The sequence below is a fragment of the Salarias fasciatus genome, chromosome 6, assembly GCF_902148845.1.
Source record: "Salarias fasciatus chromosome 6, fSalaFa1.1, whole genome shotgun sequence".
Taxonomy (NCBI): domain Eukaryota; kingdom Metazoa; phylum Chordata; class Actinopteri; order Blenniiformes; family Blenniidae; genus Salarias; species Salarias fasciatus.
This window is the reverse complement of record NC_043750.1, coordinates 24,879,417-24,899,845: the sequence shown is the minus strand read 5'-3', so window position 1 is coordinate 24,899,845 and position 20,429 is coordinate 24,879,417. Positions and strand designations below refer to the sequence as shown.

At 40.8% G+C, this 20,429-nt stretch overlaps 2 protein-coding genes across 2 annotated transcripts; both read left to right on the top strand.

Annotated features, from left to right (window-relative positions):
* The first annotated feature begins 1,908 nt into the window (after positions 1-1,908).
* On the top strand, positions 1,909-7,236 carry LOC115389995 (cytochrome P450 3A40-like). The gene is made up of 13 exons (XM_030093636.1): positions 1,909-1,979; positions 2,068-2,161; positions 2,671-2,723; positions 2,847-2,946; positions 3,038-3,151; positions 3,884-3,972; positions 4,105-4,253; positions 4,367-4,494; positions 5,521-5,590; positions 5,673-5,833; positions 6,404-6,630; positions 6,719-6,881; positions 7,054-7,236. The coding sequence occupies exons 1-13, from the start codon at positions 1,909-1,911 to the stop codon at positions 7,129-7,131; spliced, it is 1,497 nt and encodes a 498-aa protein (XP_029949496.1). The 3' UTR covers positions 7,132-7,236.
* Positions 7,237-11,202: 3,966 nt separating this feature from the next.
* On the top strand, positions 11,203-18,157 carry LOC115390664 (cytochrome P450 3A40-like). Its single transcript, XM_030094601.1, has 13 exons — positions 11,203-11,429; positions 11,505-11,598; positions 13,628-13,680; positions 13,852-13,951; positions 14,043-14,156; positions 14,762-14,850; positions 14,972-15,120; positions 15,216-15,346; positions 15,881-15,950; positions 16,032-16,192; positions 17,232-17,458; positions 17,547-17,709; positions 17,960-18,157. The coding sequence occupies exons 1-13, from the start codon at positions 11,359-11,361 to the stop codon at positions 18,035-18,037; spliced, it is 1,500 nt and encodes a 499-aa protein (XP_029950461.1). The 5' UTR covers positions 11,203-11,358; the 3' UTR covers positions 18,038-18,157.
* Positions 18,158-20,429: the final 2,272 nt, after the last annotated feature.

Below are 20,429 nucleotides of genomic sequence, written 5' to 3'. Positions count from 1 at the left end.
GCATAGATACATATTTTATTTACAGTATATTTGGTATTATATCCATAAATTTCGCTGTGTGATCGAATACTCTTGGCAAGTGGCTCTATTGCCAAGGCAAAAAGCAGAGGACTTAATGAACAACCTTGTCTTGTTCCTCGGCACAAATTGAAATTAGAAGAAAGCGTCTGGTTAGTTACTATCTTAGCATGGGGGTTGTTATATAATAATTTTATCCAAGAGATAAACCTGTCGCCAGTCTCAAATTTTTCAAGCACTGCAAACAAATATGGCCATTCGACCTGCTCAAACGCCTTTTCGGCATCCAATGACGTGATAGACAGGTGTCCTCTTGGGAGGACCTTGAGGAGTACATGACATAAAAAAAAAGAAATCGCAGATTTAAAAATGAGGGTCTCTGAGGTATAAATCCAGTTTGATCAGGGTGCACCAATTTACCAACTAAAACACTAAGTCTTTTGGCCAAAGTTTTTGTAAGAATTTTCTGGTCTGTGTTTAATCGGGATATCGGCCTGTAAGATCCTACCTCCTCCAGATCCCTCCCTTTTTTTGGAATTAAAGTGATAGTCTCCTCAATCAATGTATGTGGAAGTACTCCACTGTCAAAGACCTGTCTATACAATCTATTTAAGTAGGGCACTAGGAATTTGTTAAATTTTTTAAAGAATTCACTTTTAAACTGTGTATTTTTATATGGTTGGTAAAAGACTTCTTCAACATCATTCTTCAAAAAGAAAAAAAAAGCATGTGTGTGTGTGTTGCTTCTTCCCACTTGTCATTTTCATCATGGGTTAAATGTGTGTGTTCTCACCCTGTGGTCAGTGAAGTAGGTGAAAAACACCTTCAACAGGATGGTTTTCAGCATGTCAGGGTCCATCACAGCCAGCATGGGTCTCCTGAGCACACACACACACACACACACACACACACACACACACACACACACACACACACACACACACACACACACACACACACACACACACACACACACTCACACAACACTTTTTGCAGTTTGGTTGAGATTTCTATACAAACTGCTTGCTGGAGCAGACAGAGGTCATTGAGTCCCTCCAGTGCTCACACAGCCAGCTCAATGAGAGAAGGAAGGGTGAAAATTAGATTATAGTGCAGTGGAGTGCTTCAAGTTTTTACAGAATACTTAAAAAAACTTACTGAACACTCTTCCATACTTCTGGCCACGTTAAGTGACAGCAAGGTAGTAAATCTAGACAGCAAATAACTCAATCCATTCCCCCTCCACCGTGATTTTTTCCCTCGTTCAAACTTGGTGTGAAAACTAATTGTCTGTCAGGCAAAGGTTAAAAAAGGACTCTTTCAAAGAGCAGTACCTCCATAACAAACAAAAACGCAGATAAAGGTGAGCAAATAAGGTGGAAACAAGGAGCCTCACTGAGGCTTTCTTCTTTTTTCTTCTCTTTTTTTTGGAGACTTCGAGATGAGGCTGAAAGCCTTTGAGGCGATCTGTTTCACACTGAAGTCTTGCCTTGCTGGACTAGAGGTGGGTCTTTCTCTGTGTTACATAACATCCATTGGACTTTCCTTTCACTGCAAAGACAAAGGAAACTGAAGAAAAACATTAACCACAGCATCAGCTATATACACATATTTACAAACATAAGAGATTTTGCGAGTTCATTCATTTTCTTAACATTAAACTCACTTATGCCACAAAGTCAGAGTGACAACTAAACAACAGGATCATGACGCTGAGCCACTCCTTGTAAGTTACTTACCAAAAAAAAAAAAAACTGTCCAGCCCTCATTCAACTCTCACACACTTGATAAACTCACATAAATGATCTCCCCAGGAGTAAATAAAAGGCTGTGGCAGTGATTTGGAGCTTCGCAGAGGTTTTAGCTGCTGCTGAGAAGAGACCTGCTGTAATGGGATACTTCCTCTACTTGTCTGCAGAGACATGGACTCTGCTGGTTGCTCTGGTCACACTGGTGTTGGTGTAAGTGTATTCAGCCGCTTCTGATCTCTGTGGAGCTTTAACATGCTGGTTTTTGTTACGTTTTCTCACAATTTCATGTCTTTGGCAGGTATTCAACCTGGACGTTTGGGACCTTTAAGAAATTAGGCGTCCCTGGTCCCAAACCCATCCCGTTCTTTGGCACTATGCTGGCATATAAAAAGGTTGGTCATGTTTCTACTCGCATCATAGTTTTGTAAGCGTTACATTCTAATGTAGATCGTTTTAAAAGTATGACAGTTTATCAGTGTCTTTCTCTCAGTCTCCTGAAACTAGTCTATATTAAGTTAATTGTAAAATTAAGTCTTTTTTTAAACCATCCAGACCCTCATTTCTCATCTGCAACCGCAATATGTTGTGTGAGACTTCTTGAGTGTTTGTGCAAATAGTCCAAAATTGTATTCTAGCAGAAACAGTCAGCCTTTTTATAACAACTCTCCAAAAAATTCTCTTCGCGAAAAAATTCGCTTTTTTCTCATAAGGGTGGATAAAACAAGTCAACCACCCTTTACCCTGCTTTGCTGGGTGATGAATTCCTGCTGACCATAAACTGAAGGTGTGACCAGTTAGTTGATGAGTTATACACGCTGATAAGACACGATAGCAGGACAGGTGTAGAAGTTCGTCCATAGCTTCCATTTCAACGTGTGTCTTAAATCTCTTTTGTGTTCAGGGAGTTTTCCATTTTGATGGGCAATGCTTCAAGAAGTATGGGAAAACATGGGGGTGAGTTTTCATATTGTTTAATATGTGTTTATGCATGTATAGGAGATATTTCTGATTTCTTCTGTAAACTTGAACATGCGTTTTTAAATAATAATTTAAATTTTCTCTCCCTGTCATATTCAGCATTTTCGATGGGCGTCAGCCTGTGCTGTGTATCACAGACCCTGCCATGATAAAAACTGTCCTGGTCAAGGAGTGTTACTCTTTCTTCACCAATCGAAGGGTATGTTAGATCAGTGTTACTCTCCTGCCACGATCATTTGATTTTCCAGTTAAAACAAATTGTCCTCATCTTCTTTCCAACTTCCTTTCAGAACTTCCGCCTGAACGGGCCGCTGTACGATGCTGTGTCTATTGCTGAGAATGATCAGTGGAGGAGGATCCGCAGCATTCTCTCTCCTTCCTTCACATCAGGGAAACTGAAAGAGGTGTGACCTTTTAGCCTGAAAGTTCACTTCACATCCTGCAGGCTTCATGCAGAATTTTCACTTGTCAATGAGAAATGATGAAACAAATGAGAATTAGTGTGCTGTGTGCAGCTTTTGGCTTCAGGTTTGAGGATGACAGTGTCATTTTTCAACTGTATGAAATGTATTTCTGCCTGCAGGGCATATTGTGCCTTTACCCATATTCACTGAACAAGCACATTAAAATTTAAATCATGGTGATCAGAGAAGACACTTGAAGAATCACAGGAAACTCATTGATGCTGAATGCAAAATGTCAAAGTTATGTAAAATACTGCTTTTTCTCAAAGGTCTTTTTATTGGACAGAGCATCAAAGAAAACCTATCATATATAGAGTGAAAAGTGGCATTGTTATGCTTGCTGTATTTATAGTTAAAAAAAAAAAAGCAAAAGAAAAAAAAATACTGCTTTTTATTGAGAAATATTTTCATATTGATCAGACTTGAGTGTGATATGTAGTTTGGCCCTGTGCCAAACTACACATCACACTTTTTCATGTGACTCGCCTGTAAAAAATTAATTACACAACCTTGTTTGGCTTGTCAACACTCAAAATGATTTGCAGTGAGACCACAAGCTGGTGTAATCTCTCCTTGGTTTTGCTGATTTGCTTAAAGGCCATAACAGGCTCATCACTGACTTCATGCAGTGTATGCATTTTTTTTTCATTTATGTCTGTCTCTGTGCATCAGATGTTTGACATAATGCAGCGTCACTCCACTGTCCTGATTAACAACATGAAGAAGGTGTCAGACAAGGATGAGCCACTGGATCTGAAGGAGTAAGAGCACATCCTACAGATGACGCCGATTTGAATTATTCCAGAAGATAAATGATAGAATAAATGCAAATAAGGCAAAAAAAACTAATAGAAAGTCTTTAACTATAAAAGTATGACTGTGTGCTTTTTCAGGTTCTTTGGACCCTACAGTATGGACGTCGTAACCAGCTCATCCTTCAGTATAGATATTGACTCTCTCAACAACCCCTCAGATCCCTTCGTCACTAACATCAAGAAGATGCTCAAGTTTAGTTTCTTAGACCCTCTCCTCCTTGCAGTTGGTAGACTACATTTCCAGTTTATTATAAATTACAGTTCAGAGAAATGTCTTTATTATAAATATCTACTCAGTGGAGTGTTCTTGTTAGATGTGACGCCACATCTGTCATTTCAGCTTTCTTCCCCTTCCTTGGTCCCATATTTGAGAAAATGGAGCTTGCCCTTTTCCCTACATCGGTGACGGATTTCTTTTATGCTTCACTGCAGAAGATCAAGTCCAACCGGGAGACCACCAAACAAAAGGTATGGAAGTAGGGAAGTGATCTGTGACCTTGTGTGACTAGAATACTTGTAAGTAGTTACCACCACGTCATATTAACTCTGGTCAATTTGTCTTTAATTTTTATTGTTAGTTGCTCCAAAACATCTCCTTTGTCAACATTGGTTATGACTAGCTGGTTTGCTTTTGGCTTCAGTATTTTTTTTACCTCCGCCAGGAGGTTATGGAATCACGTCGATTTGTTGGTTTGTTGGTTGGTTGGTCTGTTAGCAACATTACGGAAAAAGTAATTTATGGATTGCAATGAAATTTTGTGGAAAGGTGGGTCTTGGGCGAACTTAAAAATCCATTAAATTTTGGTGATGATCCGGATCACTGTCTGGATCCAGGAATTTTTTTAAGGATTCTTTACCATTGAGAGATAGGGCAATCTTTGACATAGTTGGGCAGGCCTGCCGACAGGGGGCGTGCGCCATGCGGCGCGGCTTGGTGACTGATTTGACCTGTGGCGGAGGTCTGCGCTCTCTGAGTGCCAAATTCTAGTTTAAATAATTTTTACTTAGCATGTATTTGCTGGGCTTAAGAAAAATAAGCAATGAAATCATTATTAATATTATTATTAGCAGGAGTAGTATTCACTTAATTTTAAGTTAACTTCACAAAATAAAATTAAAAAATGATTGTTCTTCTTACATGTGAAGTAAATAAAAAAGTGCTGACAAAGCCAAAAGATAATGACCAGGCATGATAAAGGAAACGTTTCAGAGCAAGAAAGACTGTATACAATTCATCATTTTTCAGGAAAGGTTTGTTCATGGACCTGTGAACTTATTCCAAGCAGGGAAATTCCAACGTTAGATTTAAGAGTATTCAAAACACAAAACAACTTCTTCACAAATGGCAATACAACAAAAGTTTTTCTTAATACTCCATAATCAAGTTCAACTTCTAGTGATATAACAATGTGACCAAATTACTTTTTTTCTAATTGTATCATTAAAAAATGATATTTAAATAACCAGAACTTTTTCTGTTGTGTCTGCTCTCAGAGTCGAGTGGATATCCTCCAGCTGATGATTGACTCTCAGAAAAACTTGACTGGCGGAGATCCGGACAAAGGTGATGCATACTTTCACATGTAAAATGAAAGTTTACTTGAAGCTTCTCTAAATCCTGCTGTATGTCCTTGTTATTTCCCCAGCTTTGAGTGATCATGAGATCCTCTCCCAAGCCATGATCTTCCTGTTCGCTGGCTACGAGACGACCAGCAGCTCTCTCACTTTCCTGGCTTACAATTTGGCCACCAACCCAGACGTCATGAAAAAGCTGCAGCAGGAGATCGACGCCACCTTCCCCAACAAGGTTAGGTGTGAAGCCTACAGCTTTGAAACTGCCAGGTTTTACTTAAATGTGTCCTACTTGAAGAGCTTAGCGCCATCATCAAGGCAGAAGAGCTCACAAACAAATACATCTACAAATGCATATCAGACATGTTTTAACTTTTTGGACCATTTTACAGTCTGAGAGGTGACATATTTTAAACATGAGCTCAGAAGATAATTAAGGTTTAAATTTTGCCATTATGAGATTAATATAAAGGTATTTGCTTACTATCATACATTTTAATTGGCTAATGAGGTTTTGTTATATTTTAAATGAATAAGGATTTCACTGCTTCAGCAATCTCAAGTTGGTTTTTTTTTCACGCACACACTAATCGCTGCGATGCAATGTGCTCACACACTGAGAGCAATGTGAGCTTCGGTACCAAAGATATGATATGAAATATACTTCAACTGGAAGATGTTGAAGTAAAAAAAAAAAAGAAAAAGAAAGTATCAGGCTTCAGTGTGCATGACAGTGTTGCTTTGACTCCTTCATCACACACTGATGTACCTACTCTGGTTAACACCTGTTTTTATGTGTCTGCAGGGTCCCATTGAATACCAGACCCTCATCGACATGGATTATCTGGATGCCGCCATCAACGAGTCTCTTCGATTGTACCCGATCGTTACACGCCTGGAGCGAGTTGCCAAGGCATCTGTGGAAATAAACAGCCTTGTGATTCCTAAAGATATGGTGGTCATGGTCCCCACCTGGTCGTTGCACCGAGACCCTGAAATATGGCCCGAACCAGAGAAGTTTAAACCTGAGAGGTATAGAAAAGAACTTTTATTTGTTAGAAGAGCCTGGGAACACAGACAGGAGTTATCTGATTAATTTCTGATGTGTTTGTACTCTCAGGTTCACCAAGGGAAACAAAGAGACAATCGATCCGTACACATACATGCCATTTGGAATGGGACCGAGGAACTGCATCGGGATGCGATTTGCTCTGGTGTCCATGAAACTTGTCATGACGAAGATCCTCCAAAGGTTCAGCTTTTCTTTGTGCAAAGAGACTGAGGTGAGACTGCAGATGTTAACTTTTCAGCTGTCTGCTACTGTGAAAATACTGTTGTTAATATTCCTTGTTTATTTTGCCATCAGCTGCTCAGTATTTCATTTTCTTGGTGTTCAGATTCATAATGAAGCTGTGCATTTGTAAATTAACATTTTCACTGTACATTTCCCAACAGGTCCCTTTAGAGCTGGATGTACAAGGTCTGCTGAGTCCTAAAGGACCCATGAAGCTGAAGCTGGTGCCACGTTCTTAAATTTCTGATTTAAAAAGAGGAAAGTTAGCTCTTCAATGAAAGTTCATCACTAAAACCCACCTTTTTGCAAATGATATCAAGCTTTTTTCATTGCAACAGTGATATTATGAGTGCTTCTGTAACACTTTCGCTTGAAACTTCACAGTAATCAATGTATATATTTCCATGTGTGCTGTCTTTGATCCATGCATATAATTCAAATGTGTTAAATGTGAACAATAAAAACAAAATGATAAGAATGTCACTACTTGGGCTGCCTCCAGTCCTTCAACTCCTTCAACAGAATGATTTTCAGTATGCCAGGGTCCATCACAGCCAGCATGGGTTTCCTGAGCACACACACACACACACACACACACACACACACACACACACACACACACACACACACACACACACACACACACACAATACTTTTTGCAGTTCGGTTGAGATTTCTATGCAAACTGCTTGCTGGAGCGGACGGAGATCACTGAGTCTCTCCAGTGTTCACACAGCCAGCGAGACAATGAGAGAAGGAAGGGTAAAAATTACACTTTACTTTATTTCAAAAAAAAAAAAAAACTTACTTAAACACTCTTCCATACTTTTGAGCACACTCAGTGACATCAAAGTAGTAAATGTAACAGACAGCAAATAACAGAAAGCCATCACCCCAATCATGTTTTTCCCTTGTTCTGGAAACTCAGTCAGGCAAAGGCAAAAGGACTCTTTTAGAGAGCAGTCCCTCCTTCACAAACAGAAAAGCAGATGAAGGTGATCAGTGGGATCCATGTTTCTATGAAGAAAACAAGGAGCCTTACTGTGTTTTATGTCTTCTTTTTTTTTTTTTTTTTGGACACTTCGAGACGAGACTGACAGGTGGGTCTTTCTACTGCGGTCACGTCAGCCGTCTCTCGATTTCCCGTGGTCACGCCAGCCGCTCCAAAGTTTAAAGTGCGCTACTATTACAGACTTTATGGCAAGCGCACAGAAACAAGTGGGAACATCAGTGAAATGTATCCAAATGCAATAAAAAGTGGTGTGTCTGATAGAGCGAGCTTAGTTCTACCATTCTGTGTTGACTTTGAACCGCTAGGTCTCGTGACCTGAGAGTTATTGAGCGATAATGCTCCTATTTACATGATAAAATATATTAGAAATTCATGAAAAATATTAAATGTATCCAAATGCAATAAAAAGTGGTGTGTCTGATAGAGCAGGCTTAGATGTACCATTCTGTATTCATTTTGAGCCACTTGGTCACCTGACCTGAGAGTTGCTGAGGTATTTACAGTAACTACATTTTTCCATAGCCTACATTAAAAATTCATTCAAAAAAACATGAAATGATTCAAAATGTGAAACCCTGTACAACACATACTGCTTCAAAAAAATCTGTTTCATAATTAATACAGACCCAGATGTAATTAGTAGTTACTAAATGTAACTCCAGTTCTACGAGTGTGTGCGTGCCCATCTACGGGCTTCGCTATTGGTACGCCCTTCTGGCGCAAGCCAACCACTGAGACAAATCCGAAAATGATGCGTCAGTCCCGTATGCACACTGGCAGACTGCTACGCCCCTCAACAAGGGAATATAATCAGCGTGTACCCGTTCCACTTCCTTCTTCTGAACAGCCAGTAGAAAAGGAAGCAGGGCAGCTGGGCCTGCAGGTAAGTGACAGAACTCCTGTTCTCGCTGAAAACTGACACGGCCACATAGTCTGTGCACATATCCATCAGATATGATTGCACAAAGGTGGACGCAGAGGCCCAGGAGGCGGCCTGGCAGATGTCACCCACCGTGACACCTCTGGACAGAGCAGCAGAACCAGCCATGCTCCGCGTGGAAGGAGCGCGAATTTGCGCTGGCGGTGGGGGATTCAGCGCCTCGTAGGCAGCTGTGATAGCGGCCTCGACCCAGTGGGCGAGACACTGGGAGAACAGCGGGGCTCCACGCCCCCTGGTGCCGAACCGCACAAACAGCTGGTCCGTAGTGCGAAAGCCAACTGTGGGCTCAACGTAGCAATGCAGAGCCCTGACCGGGCACAGCAACCGCAGCCACAGGTCGTCACCTGACGAGCCAGGCAAGGAGCCAAGTGCCCTTATCCGGATCACTCTCGACCGAAAGTCCGAAGTGATCACCTTGGGATGAAAGGCCGGGTCAGGCCAAAAATGCACCAGTCCCCCATCCTGACTGAACACCATGCAGGAGGGATCGACCGACAGGGCGCAGAGATCCACAACCATCTTGGCGGATGCCAGCACCAACAGAAGGGCACCCTCAAAGGAGAGAAAGCGGTCCTCCGCCTACTCCAAAGGCTCAAAGGGGGTCCCTTCAGATCATCCAACACCGTGTGGAGGTCCCATGGGGAAACCATATGCCTAGGGGGCGGCCGCAGCCGCCACGGCCCATGCAGAAACCATTTCACCAGCGAGTGACTGGGTGTCCGAAAAGTGTCCGAAGCCATCATGGCCCGCCGCATTGGCCGATGCAAACACCGTGAGAGTGGATGCAGCGCGACCACTGTCCAGCAGAATCTGCAGAAATTCCAGCACCCCGCCGATAGCGCAGGAGACCGGGTCCAAACCCCTCTTCGAGCACCACGACGCGAAGAGGTGACACCGAGACCTGTAAGCCTTGGCAGTAGAGCGGATTCTGGCGCTCTAGATGGTGGATACCACAGCCGGGGGGACATTTAGTCCCACTAGACTCACCCTCTCAGCCTCCAGGCCACGAGTCTAATGCCAGGACTGGGCGAGACCGGAGGGCGCCCCCTGCCTGCAGTAAGGCATCGGCTACGGATCCTTAACTGCCTACTGGACCAGGTCCGAGAACCACCTGGCGCTTGGGGTGTCCGGGGCCACCAGTATGACATGGAGGCCTCACTCAGACGGCTGGCCTTGGAGAACGTGGAGAGGGAATCATCATGCATGCAGACTTCTCCAAGCCGGAGGAGCTACGGCAGCTGAGAAGATCCCCGCCCGACTCGGCCCAGTCGGTGAAGGGGGCAGGAGCAGCGGCGAAGTCCATGCCGGTCTCTCCTGGAACGGAAGCCAGTGAAATGGCGCCCATGAACGCCGCTCGACGCTCGGATTCTTCGAGCCGGAGGGCGAGGCAGGCAGGGCAGGAAACCCACTGGCGCTGTTGCTGCCAGCCCAGGCAGGTGAAGCAGTGCTTGTGGCGGTCTTGCTCGTGAAGCGGCGTGCCGCAGCCACGGCAGGAGAATGGCCCGATGCCGGATGGCGACTCTTCGTGGGTCGACTTGTCCATATCTTCGTGTTTTTCATATTTTTCATGAATTTTTAATAAAATTTATAATGTAAGTAATATGAGCATTATCGCTCAATAGCTGTCAGGTCACGTGACCTAGTGGCTCAAAATCAACACAGAATGGTAGATCTAAGCCTGCTCTATCAGATACGCCACTTTTTATTGCATTTGGATACATTTCATATTTTTTAGGAATTTTTAATGTATTTTATCAAGTAAACAGGAGAATTATCACCCAATAACTTTCAGATCACGTGACCTAGTGACTCAAAATCAACACAGAATGGTGGATCTAAGCCTGCTTTTACGCCACTTTTTATTGCTTTTGGATACATTTCATATTTTTTATGAATTTCTAATATGTTTTGTCATGTAAATAGGAGCATTATCGCTCAATAACTCTCAGGTCACGTGACCTAGTGGCTCTAAATTAACACAGCATTGTAGATATAAGTCTGCTCTGTCAGACACACCACTTTTTATTGCATTTGGATACATTTCACCGACGTTCCCACTTGCTTCTGTGCGCTTGCCATAAAGTCTGTAATAGTAGCGCACTTTAAATTTTGGAGCGACTGGCGTGACCACGCGAACTCGAGAGACGGCTGACGTGACCGCAGTGTCTTTTTTCTCTGTGTTACATAACATCCATTGGACTTTCATTCCTTTCGCTGCAAAGACGAAGGAAACTGAGGGAAAACATCAAGCACAGCGCCAGCTGCATAATAACAGACTTTACAAATTGATTCTTAACATTTAATTGACTCATGCCACAAAGTCAGAGTGACAACTAAACAACAGGATCATAACGCTGAGCCTTGTCAATTATTTACTAAACGCTGTCCCTCACTCAACTCTCACACACTTCCTGGTCTCACGCAGCTGGTCTGGCCAGCAGTAAATAAAAGGCTGTCGCAGTGATTTGGAGCTTCGCAGAGGTTTTAGCTGCTGCTGAGAAGAGACCTGCTCTAATGGGATACTTCCTCTACTTGTCTGCAGAGACATGGACTCTGCTGGTTGCTCTCATCACACTGGTGTTTGTGTAAGTGTATTCAGCCGCTTCTGATCTCTGTGGAGTTTTTATTACATTTTCCTCACAATTTCATGTCTTTGGCAGGTATTCAACCTGGACTTTCGGGACCTTTAAGAAATTAGGCGTCCCTGGTCCCAAACCCATCCCGTTGTTTGGCACTATGCTGGCATATAAAAAAGTAGGTCCTGTTTCTACTCTCATTATATTTTTGTAAGCGTCACATTCTAACGTAGATCATTTTAAAAACTGTGGTGGTTTATCAGTGTGTGTGATCTACATACAGTAAATGTAGTTTTCTTGGACTGAAACTTCAAAATATTGTGCTTAAACTCTTCAACAATGAAAACTAGGAATCCATTCCACCCAGTTTTGCTCAGAGAATCGCTAACGCCCTTCATGTCTGCTGGTCGAGCTTTTCTCTCAGGCTCCTGAAACATAGGAACTGTAAAATTAAGACTTTATTGAGGTTGCAGATGAGGAAGTGTCTGGCTGGTTTACAAAATCGTCAAAAATAGTATCTTAGCAGCAGGCACTCAACACAACTCAGCATTATAAATTACCTTTATTTATTGTTATAAAGGACTTTACAACCGCCACCCTGCAATAAACGCTGATCATGAAAGGACATAGATAGAAGCCTAAAAAGATAGCTGCGAGCAATAAATCAATAAAGCAATAAAAACAATAAAATGGTGAAAATTAAACAGGAGCAGCAGTCTCAATCTGGTTTAAAAGCCAAGCAGTAAATTGGCTTTAGTTAAAAAAAATTAAAATTGAAATTAAAATTAAAATCCATTAAAATTAATGGGTTTAAAATTAAAAATGAACATTTGAAGGAGCTTGTCTGATGCACAGCGGCAGCTCACTCACAACTTAGGACCATGACAGAAAAAGTTCTCTCTGAACCTCCCTCTGGACCTCAGCACCTCCAGGAGCAGCTGATTTTGTACCTTTTCTCTGATAATGGTGGATAAAAGAAGTCAACCAGCCTTTACTCTGCTGGATAATCAATCCTTCTTAACATAAACTGGGGGTGTGTGACCAGTTATTTGATGATTTGTTCATGCTGATAATACACCATAGCAGGACAGGTGTGTCTTGTGTAACAGTTCGATAAATAGAAATGGACTTAAGATAATATTTGTTAGTAGAAGTTTGTCCATAGCTTTCATTTTAACACTGAACGATTCAGAACACCAGTAGGACAACGGCTGTGTCTGCAGAGAACTGTAAAACGACAAGACAAACTGGATCTTAAACAATTTGCTCTCCACGTGTTGTGATAGGATAAAACATCTTAACATCTCAGCTGAAAGAGAAACATGTTGATGAACTGCATTTGCACCCTGCAGGGCTATCTACAGTTCTACTGACGACAGATAATCAGTGTCTCAATCAAAAGAATAATTTGTACAGACTTTTAAATTCTTAACAATTTGGTTAGCTGTAAAGTGAACATCAGTAAATCCAATAACGGTGGAATGATTTGGTGCATTAAAGTAGAGGCAGAGTTCACAAGGTGATACAGGAAGCTGACTGGCCATTCGGTGTGTCCAACAAAACCCAACTACTGTAGTTTGAACATAATGTTTAATATCAGACTTATAATATCCTTCAATTTACCTTTGGGAGCTTATTGTGTTTTTCAAATTGCAGTAAAACTTATTATTACAACAGGAAACAATTGATTGTTGTCCTATGAGATAATTTAGCACAGCTAAATTTATGCTGTTATTATAAATTGTATTAAATAGCTCACTTACTTCCATAAAGGACAGAATAATATAATAATGTTATGCCCATCCTAATGTTTATGCTGACAGTCGAAGATGTGAAAGTCATACAACTGTTTTATTTTATTTTTTTTTTAACTTTTGATTATGAAAACATTAAACATGGAGATGGGTAACTTGGCAGCCTTAATATTGAATAGACTACACTTTATCTTACGTTAAAACCTTTAGTCCTGTTTGGTAATTCACAGATGTGGAGGCGTCACATCCCTGTTTAAACTTTTTTAAACTTAAACTTTTTTGAATATATGGAAATTTACAGCAGTTATTACATTTTGACTGTATTTATACTACATTCAGTTTATTTCTGCTATTCTGTTTATCTCAAATATAATCAGAGATATATGTAAAATATCTAAATTCAAATTGCTGCACTGTTCACAAACTTGTGTCATACATCATTTTTTTGTTCAGGGATTCACCAATTTTGATGAGCAATGCTTTAAGAAGTATGGGAAAACATGGGGGTGAGTTTGCATATTGTTCTGTGTGTGTTTATGTATGCAGAGGAAATGTTTGTCTGCCAACTAGATACATCAATATCCTCACAACATTAGTGGAGCTCTCTGTAAATTAGATGCTCTTTTTTTAATTTAATAATTTAAATTTTCTCTGTTTTCTCTCCCTGTCATATTCAGCATTTTCGATGGGCGTCAGCCAGTGCTGTGTATCACAGACCCTGCCATGATAAAAACTGTCCTGATCAAGGAGTGTTACTCTTTCTTCACCAATCGAAGGGTATGTGAGGTCAATGTTACTCTCAGGGCATAATCATTTGATTTTCCAGTTAAAACAAATTGGCCTCGTCTTCTTTCCAACTTCCTTTCAGAACTTCCGTCTGAACGGGCCGCTGTACGATGCTGTGTCTATTGCTGAGGATGATCAGTGGAGGAGGATCCGCAGCGTTCTCTCTCCTTCCTTCACGTCAGGGAGACTGAAAGAGGTGTGACCTTTTAGCCTGAGCAATTCACATCCTGCAGGCTTCATGCAGAATTTTCACTTGTCAATGAGAAATGATGAAACAAATGAGAATTAGTGTGCTGTGTGCACCTTTTGGCTTCAGGTTTGAGGATGACAGTGTCATTTTTCAAAGGTATGAAATGTATTTCTACCTGCAGGGCATAAGTTACCTTTCCCCATATTCGCTGAGTTGGAATATTATAATTTAAATCATGGTGATCAGAGAAGACGCTCAAACAATCACAAGAAACATTGATGAGTAGCGCAAAAACAATCTTGTCAACATTTTCATATTGATCAGACTTTAAGTGTGACATGTAGTTTGGCCCTGTGCAGAAATCTGACATTTTCATGTGACTCGCCTATAAAAATGAACTGCACAACCTTGTTTGGCTTGTGAGATATGCAATTTACCTGTGCCATCAACATGGTGATATCTTTCTTTATTCTTTTAACTGGGCCTCCTCAGACTTCTCTTTCAGAGACTGATGGAGATTAAAGTACAATAAATCAGCAGGAATTTGGTGCTATTGTTGCCACATCTAATAATGGAATTTCAGTTAACTGATATCCATCTCTGTGTATCAGATGTTTAGCATAATGCAGCATCACTCTGCTATCCTGGTTAACAACATGAAGAAAATGGCGGACAAGGATGAGCCACTGGAGATGAAGGAGTAAGAGCACATCCTACAGATTCCATAGATCTGAATTATTCCAGAAAATAAATGCAAAGAAATACTAATATTAAGCTTTTAACTATAAAAGTATAACTATAATTTGTGTTTGCTCTTTCAGGTTCTTTGGACCCTACAGTATGGATGTTGTAGCAAGCACGGCCTTCAGTGTAGATATTGACTCTCTCAACAACCCCTCAGATCCCTTCGTCACGAACATCAAGAAGATGCTCAAGTTTGATTTGTTAGACCCTCTCTTCCTTGCAGTTGGTAGACTACTTTTTCAATTTACTATAAATTATAGTTCAGAGACACAGTTCAGTGGAATGTTCTTGTTAAATGTGTCTCTATATGTGTCATTTCAGCCTTGTTCCCCTTCCTTGGTCCCATATTTGAGAAAATGGAGTTTTCCTTTTTCCCTACATCGGTGACGGACTTCTTTTATGCTTCACTGCAGAAGATCAAGTCCAGCCGGGAGACCAGCAAACAACAGGAAGTAAGGAGTGATCTGTGACCTTGTTGTTAACAGAGCAGCTACATATCTATCCCTGTGTTAAGAAAAATAAACCATTACATCATGATTAGGTAAAAAAAGATGGAAGCAAGTGATTCTTCTCCTGAAAATAAACCCTTTTCCCAGTTCCGGAAAGCCTTCTTTATTTTATATAAAGAAACAATTAGAAAAAAGAAGAACATACAGGATGTTATAGATGTTAAGTGAACTGAATGTGATACCGAGTGAATGTAGAAATATTATAACAAATTGAAAACAGCTACAATACAAAACCACAACAATGAAAGGCCGTGTACAAATCATTATCTTTCTCGAATGTTGTGTTCATGCACCTGGGAACTGGGAATAATACAAGTAGGGAAATTCCATTGTGAAATTTACATTAAATTTCTCAAATTGAAATGCTGCTAATTTTTCCACATCCAATGGTAAGGGAATTGAATTAGTTTTGTTTTCCCTCACTTGTATATATAAAAAAATGCAATTAAAGCAGTTTTCGATTGTGTCTGCCCTCAGAATCGTGTGGATTTCCTCCAGCTGATGATTGACTCTCAGAAAAACCTAAATGGAGGCGATAAAGACAAAGGTGATGCATACTTTTCCATGTAAATGAAAGTTTACTTGAAGCTTCTCTAAATCCTGATGTATGTCCTTGTTATTTCTCCAGCTTTGAGTGATCACGAGATCCTCTCCCAAGCCATGATCTTCCTGTTTGCTGGCTACGAGACGACCAGCAGCACTCTCACTTTCCTGGCTTACAATTTGGCCACCAACCCAGACGTCATGAAAAAGCTGCAGCAGGAGATCGACGCCACCTTCCCCAACAAGGTTAGGTGTGAAGCCTACAGCTTTGAAACTGCCAGGTTTTACTTAAATGTGTCCTACTTGAAGAGCTTAGCGCCATCATCAAGGCAGAAGAGCTCACAAACAAATACATCTACAAATGCCTATCAGACATGTTTTAACTTTTTGGACCATTTTACAGCCTTTGGAATTGTTCATTACAGGAGCTCAGAAGACAATTTAATGATAAATTTTGCCATTATGAGAATAAAATGAACTTATTTCCTTACTGTGATACATCTGAAAGATGTTGAAGTAAAAAAAACAAGTATCAGGCTTTAGAGTGTGCATGACAGTGTTGCTTTGACTCCTTCATATATTGTTATATATTGTTTTTTTAAATCCAAAACTCTAAAGTTCAAGGACATTGTAGAATATCAAATAGCTCAACTCATGTATAGAGTACAGCAAAACTCCTTGCCAGTAAACATTCAAAAGCACTTTCATCATCCATATAATGTTTATCATCTCAGAGACATTGGTTGCAAATTTCTTATTCCCAAACACAGATCAACAATGAAAAGCTTTTGTGTCTCCGTTTCAGGTGTAAAACTTTGTAACAACTTAAGTCCAGATCTGAAAAAATGTTCAAGCATGAGGATATTTAAGAAAAAAATAAAAGAATCAATACTGAAGAATTACGATCTTAATGAAATCAACTAATTTGAAGATGTTTTCTTTGTCTTTTGAATTTATGATATGTTACTGATCTGACACAGGAAACTGGTAATGATAAGTTTCAATTGGGAGAGGGGGTGGGATTAAATAAGCTCTGCTTCTTCCCACTCCTTTTCAGAAATGTAGGATGGCATCTATGTTCTCTATGTTTGGTATATTTTGTTTGGATTGATGTCTGTTTTGATTGATGTCTGCTTTACAAAGTCACTATTTAGATGACTTTTCAATTTGAATTATGGTTTGCATGTTTGAAACAAATAAATTCATTCATTCATTCATTCATTCATTCATTCATCACATGCTGATGTACCTACTCTGGTTAACAGCTGTTTTTATGTGTCTGCAGGGTCCCATTGAATACCAGGCCCTCATGGACATGGATTATCTGGATGCTGCCATCAACGAGTCTCTCCGATTGTACCCGATCGCCGCACGTCTGGAGCGAGTCGCCAAGGCATCTGTGGAAATAAACGGCCTTGTGATTCCTAAAGATATGGTGGTCATGGTCCCCACCTGGCCGTTGCACCGAGACCCTGAAATATGGCCCGAACCAGAGAGGTTTAAACCTGAGAGGTATAGAAAAGAACTTCCATTTGTTAGAAGAGCCTGGGAACACAGACAGGAGTCATTTGATTAATTTCTGATGTGTTTGTACTCTCAGGTTCACCAAGGGAAACAAAGAGACAATCGATCCGTACACATACATGCCATTTGGAATGGGACCGAGGAACTGCATCGGGATGCGATTTGCTCTGGTGTCCATGAAACTTGCCCTTGTGGAGGTCCTCCAAAAGTTCAGCTTTTCTGTGTGCAAAGAGACTGAGGTGAGACTGCAGATGTTAACTTTTCAGCTGTCTGCTAATGTGAAAATATCAGTCTTTGCTTGTTTATTTTGCTGTCAGCTGTTATTTAATGCAGTGAGATTTCTATGTTGGTTTAACAATGAAAAATCACAACTGACTTTACACAGTCATCTTGTTTGACTTTCTGGTTAGATATTTTCTTTTTTTGTACAGATTTATAATGGAGCAGTGCATCTGTAAATTAAAAATTTCTCTGCAAATTTCCCATCAGGTCCCCTTTGAGATGGACGTGCAAGGTCTGCTGAGTCCAAAACGACCCATCAAGCTGAAGCTGGAGCCACGTTCTTAAATTTCCATTTTGAAACAAGAAAAATGAATTCTTGAATGAAAAGTTATCGTTAAAACCCACCTTTGTACAAATGGTCATGTATAATCACAATAAATGTAATATTTTCACTGCAAGAGTAAAGTTGTGAGTGCCTCTGTGTAACTTCATCTTAATCAAGTGAGAATTTGAACTTTGTTTAAAACTCCACAATAAAGAATGTATATATTTCTAGGTGATCCTCGACGAGAACAAGGTGGCCTGCCCTCTCCAGGGTGATGGAGAGACTCTGGCCCAAGTGGAGGAGTTTAAGTATCTTGGAGTCTTGTTCATGAGTGGGGGACGGATGGAGCGTGAGATTGACATGGTGGATCGGTGCAGCGTCTGCAGAGATGAGGTCATTGTTTCGGTCTGTTGTGGTGAAGAAGGAGCTGAGCCAAAAGATGAAGCTCTCGATTTACTGGTCATTCTACGTCCCCACCGTCACCTATGGTCATGAGCTTTGGCTCATGACCGAAAGGACAAGATCCTGGATATAAGCGGCTGAAATGAGCTTCCTCCGCAGGGTGGCTGGGCGCTCTCTTCGAGATAGGGTGAGGAGCTCGGAGAAGAGCCGCTACTCCTCCACATCGAGAGGAGCCAGCTGAGGTGGCTCAGGCCCCTCTTTAGGATGCCTCCGGGACGCCTCCCTGGAGAGATGTTCCAGCCACGTCCCACTGGGAGGCGGCCTTGGGGAAGACCCAGGACACGCTGGAGGGACTGTCTCTCGGCTGGCCTGGGAACGCCTTGGGATCGTCCAGAAAGAGCTGGAGGAAGTGTCTGGGTACAGGGAAGTCTGGGCATCTCTGCTTAGACTGCTGCCCCCGCGACCCAGTCCTGGATAAGCGGTGAAAGATGGATGGATATATTTCTCCTGAGTGTTGTCTTTGATACATGCAAAGTTCAAAACTGTTAAATTGTGAACAATTAAAAAAATCTAAAGAATATATGTCCACAGTTTTGTGATAGAAAATGCTTCCATTTTGCATGTTTCACTAGAAGTGATTCCACATGAAAATAAACAATGAGCCACTTTTTCTCATTCCTTTTGTGCTTTTATACATTAATAGTGAGTGAGCCTGTCACTGTTTGGCTTCACTGTAAAATTTTGCACAATGACAGATTTTGAAGGGGGTTCACAGCCTTTCTAAAGTCTGTCTCTGAGGACTCGGCATTAAAAAAAAATATTGGGAGCCACCGGTCTTGTCATTCCCAGTTCAACCAGTGTCCCTTAAAAAAGTTGTATGTATCAACAGCGAGCTCTTGTGGACAGTCTGTTTGTCTCCATTCTTTTTTTAGTTTAACTCTCCAGCGTCTTCCGGCTCCTTTCAAGATCCATTATCCTGAGCTTCCAACCATCTTGTTCTTTCTATGTTTATAAACAGAGGGTAGAGATAAAAAAAAAGAAAGAAAAATGTGAGGTGGGTAAACCAGCTCCACTGCAGACAGCACATGCTCTTACGGTTGGGTTTCTAGGAAGAAATACCTTCATTACATATTTCTGAAAGTAGCAGAAATCTGACAGTGCACCAAATGTTTCAAAACCAACTGCGCCTCAGGCATTTATTGCTGATGTGTGCAGCATTATATGACTGAAATCTATATCCATGTGTTTTTAGAAACTCTAATCTGATTATTGCATCAGTTTATTTTGAGATTAGCGCATGTTTCTTTAGATGAATTGTTTTTTTTGCAGAAAGGCTTGGGAGCTCGTTTTCAGGTAGTCAAACTAATTTATAAAAGACACAGGGGGAAAGAAATCAAGAATCATTGCTGAACAGAGAAGCTCAAAGAGACACAAGTCCCAAATCTCAACACACTACTGCAACTCAGCCTGCAGTTTCCTGACATGACGTCATGATGTGCAGCCAATGAGCGACGGATGTTAATGTGGCGTTCAGGGAACCAAAGCCTGCAACGGAGAAATGCGGCTGCTGACAATGTGGCAAAGCATTCGTTTCTTAAATATTTTAATACATGCCGAAAAGGTTGCGAATTTCAATAATCAGATATTTAGGCTAAATAATATTTAAATGTGGTTTATTGGTTGGATCACTGGCTATGTAACAGTTATTATTATCTTTATCATCATCATTATCAACATCATCATCATCATCATCATTATTATTATTATTATTATTATTATTATTATTATTATTATTATTATTATTACATTTTGATCAAATCCTTTATTTAACCAGGTTTAAAGTCTCATGGGACACCTGTGGCTGAAGATCCTACTTCGGGGACTCTTTTATTCATTTTCTATATTAAAAAAATGATCAACCATGTAAAACTGAGATCCAATCAATTTCAAAAGTACATTTCAAAAACCATATTATATACATTGTTAACCCAAGGAGCTTTTAGAGATACA

Excerpts from the sequence above, each read along its gene's own strand:
- LOC115389995 (XM_030093636.1), top strand. The coding sequence starts at position 1,909 with ATGGGATACTTCCTCTACTTGTCTGCAGAGACATGGACTCTGCTGGTT. Across the intron at positions 2,724-2,846 it reads AAGTATGGGAAAACATGGGG|CATTTTCGATGGGCGTCAGC; the intron begins GTGAGTTTTCAT and ends TGTCATATTCAG. Across the intron at positions 6,631-6,718 it reads GAGAAGTTTAAACCTGAGAG|GTTCACCAAGGGAAACAAAG; the intron begins GTATAGAAAAGA and ends TTGTACTCTCAG.
- LOC115390664 (XM_030094601.1), top strand. The coding sequence starts at position 11,359 with ATGGGATACTTCCTCTACTTGTCTGCAGAGACATGGACTCTGCTGGTT. Across the intron at positions 15,951-16,031 it reads TGGAGGCGATAAAGACAAAG|CTTTGAGTGATCACGAGATC; the intron begins GTGATGCATACT and ends TTATTTCTCCAG. Across the intron at positions 16,193-17,231 it reads ACGCCACCTTCCCCAACAAG|GGTCCCATTGAATACCAGGC; the intron begins GTTAGGTGTGAA and ends ATGTGTCTGCAG.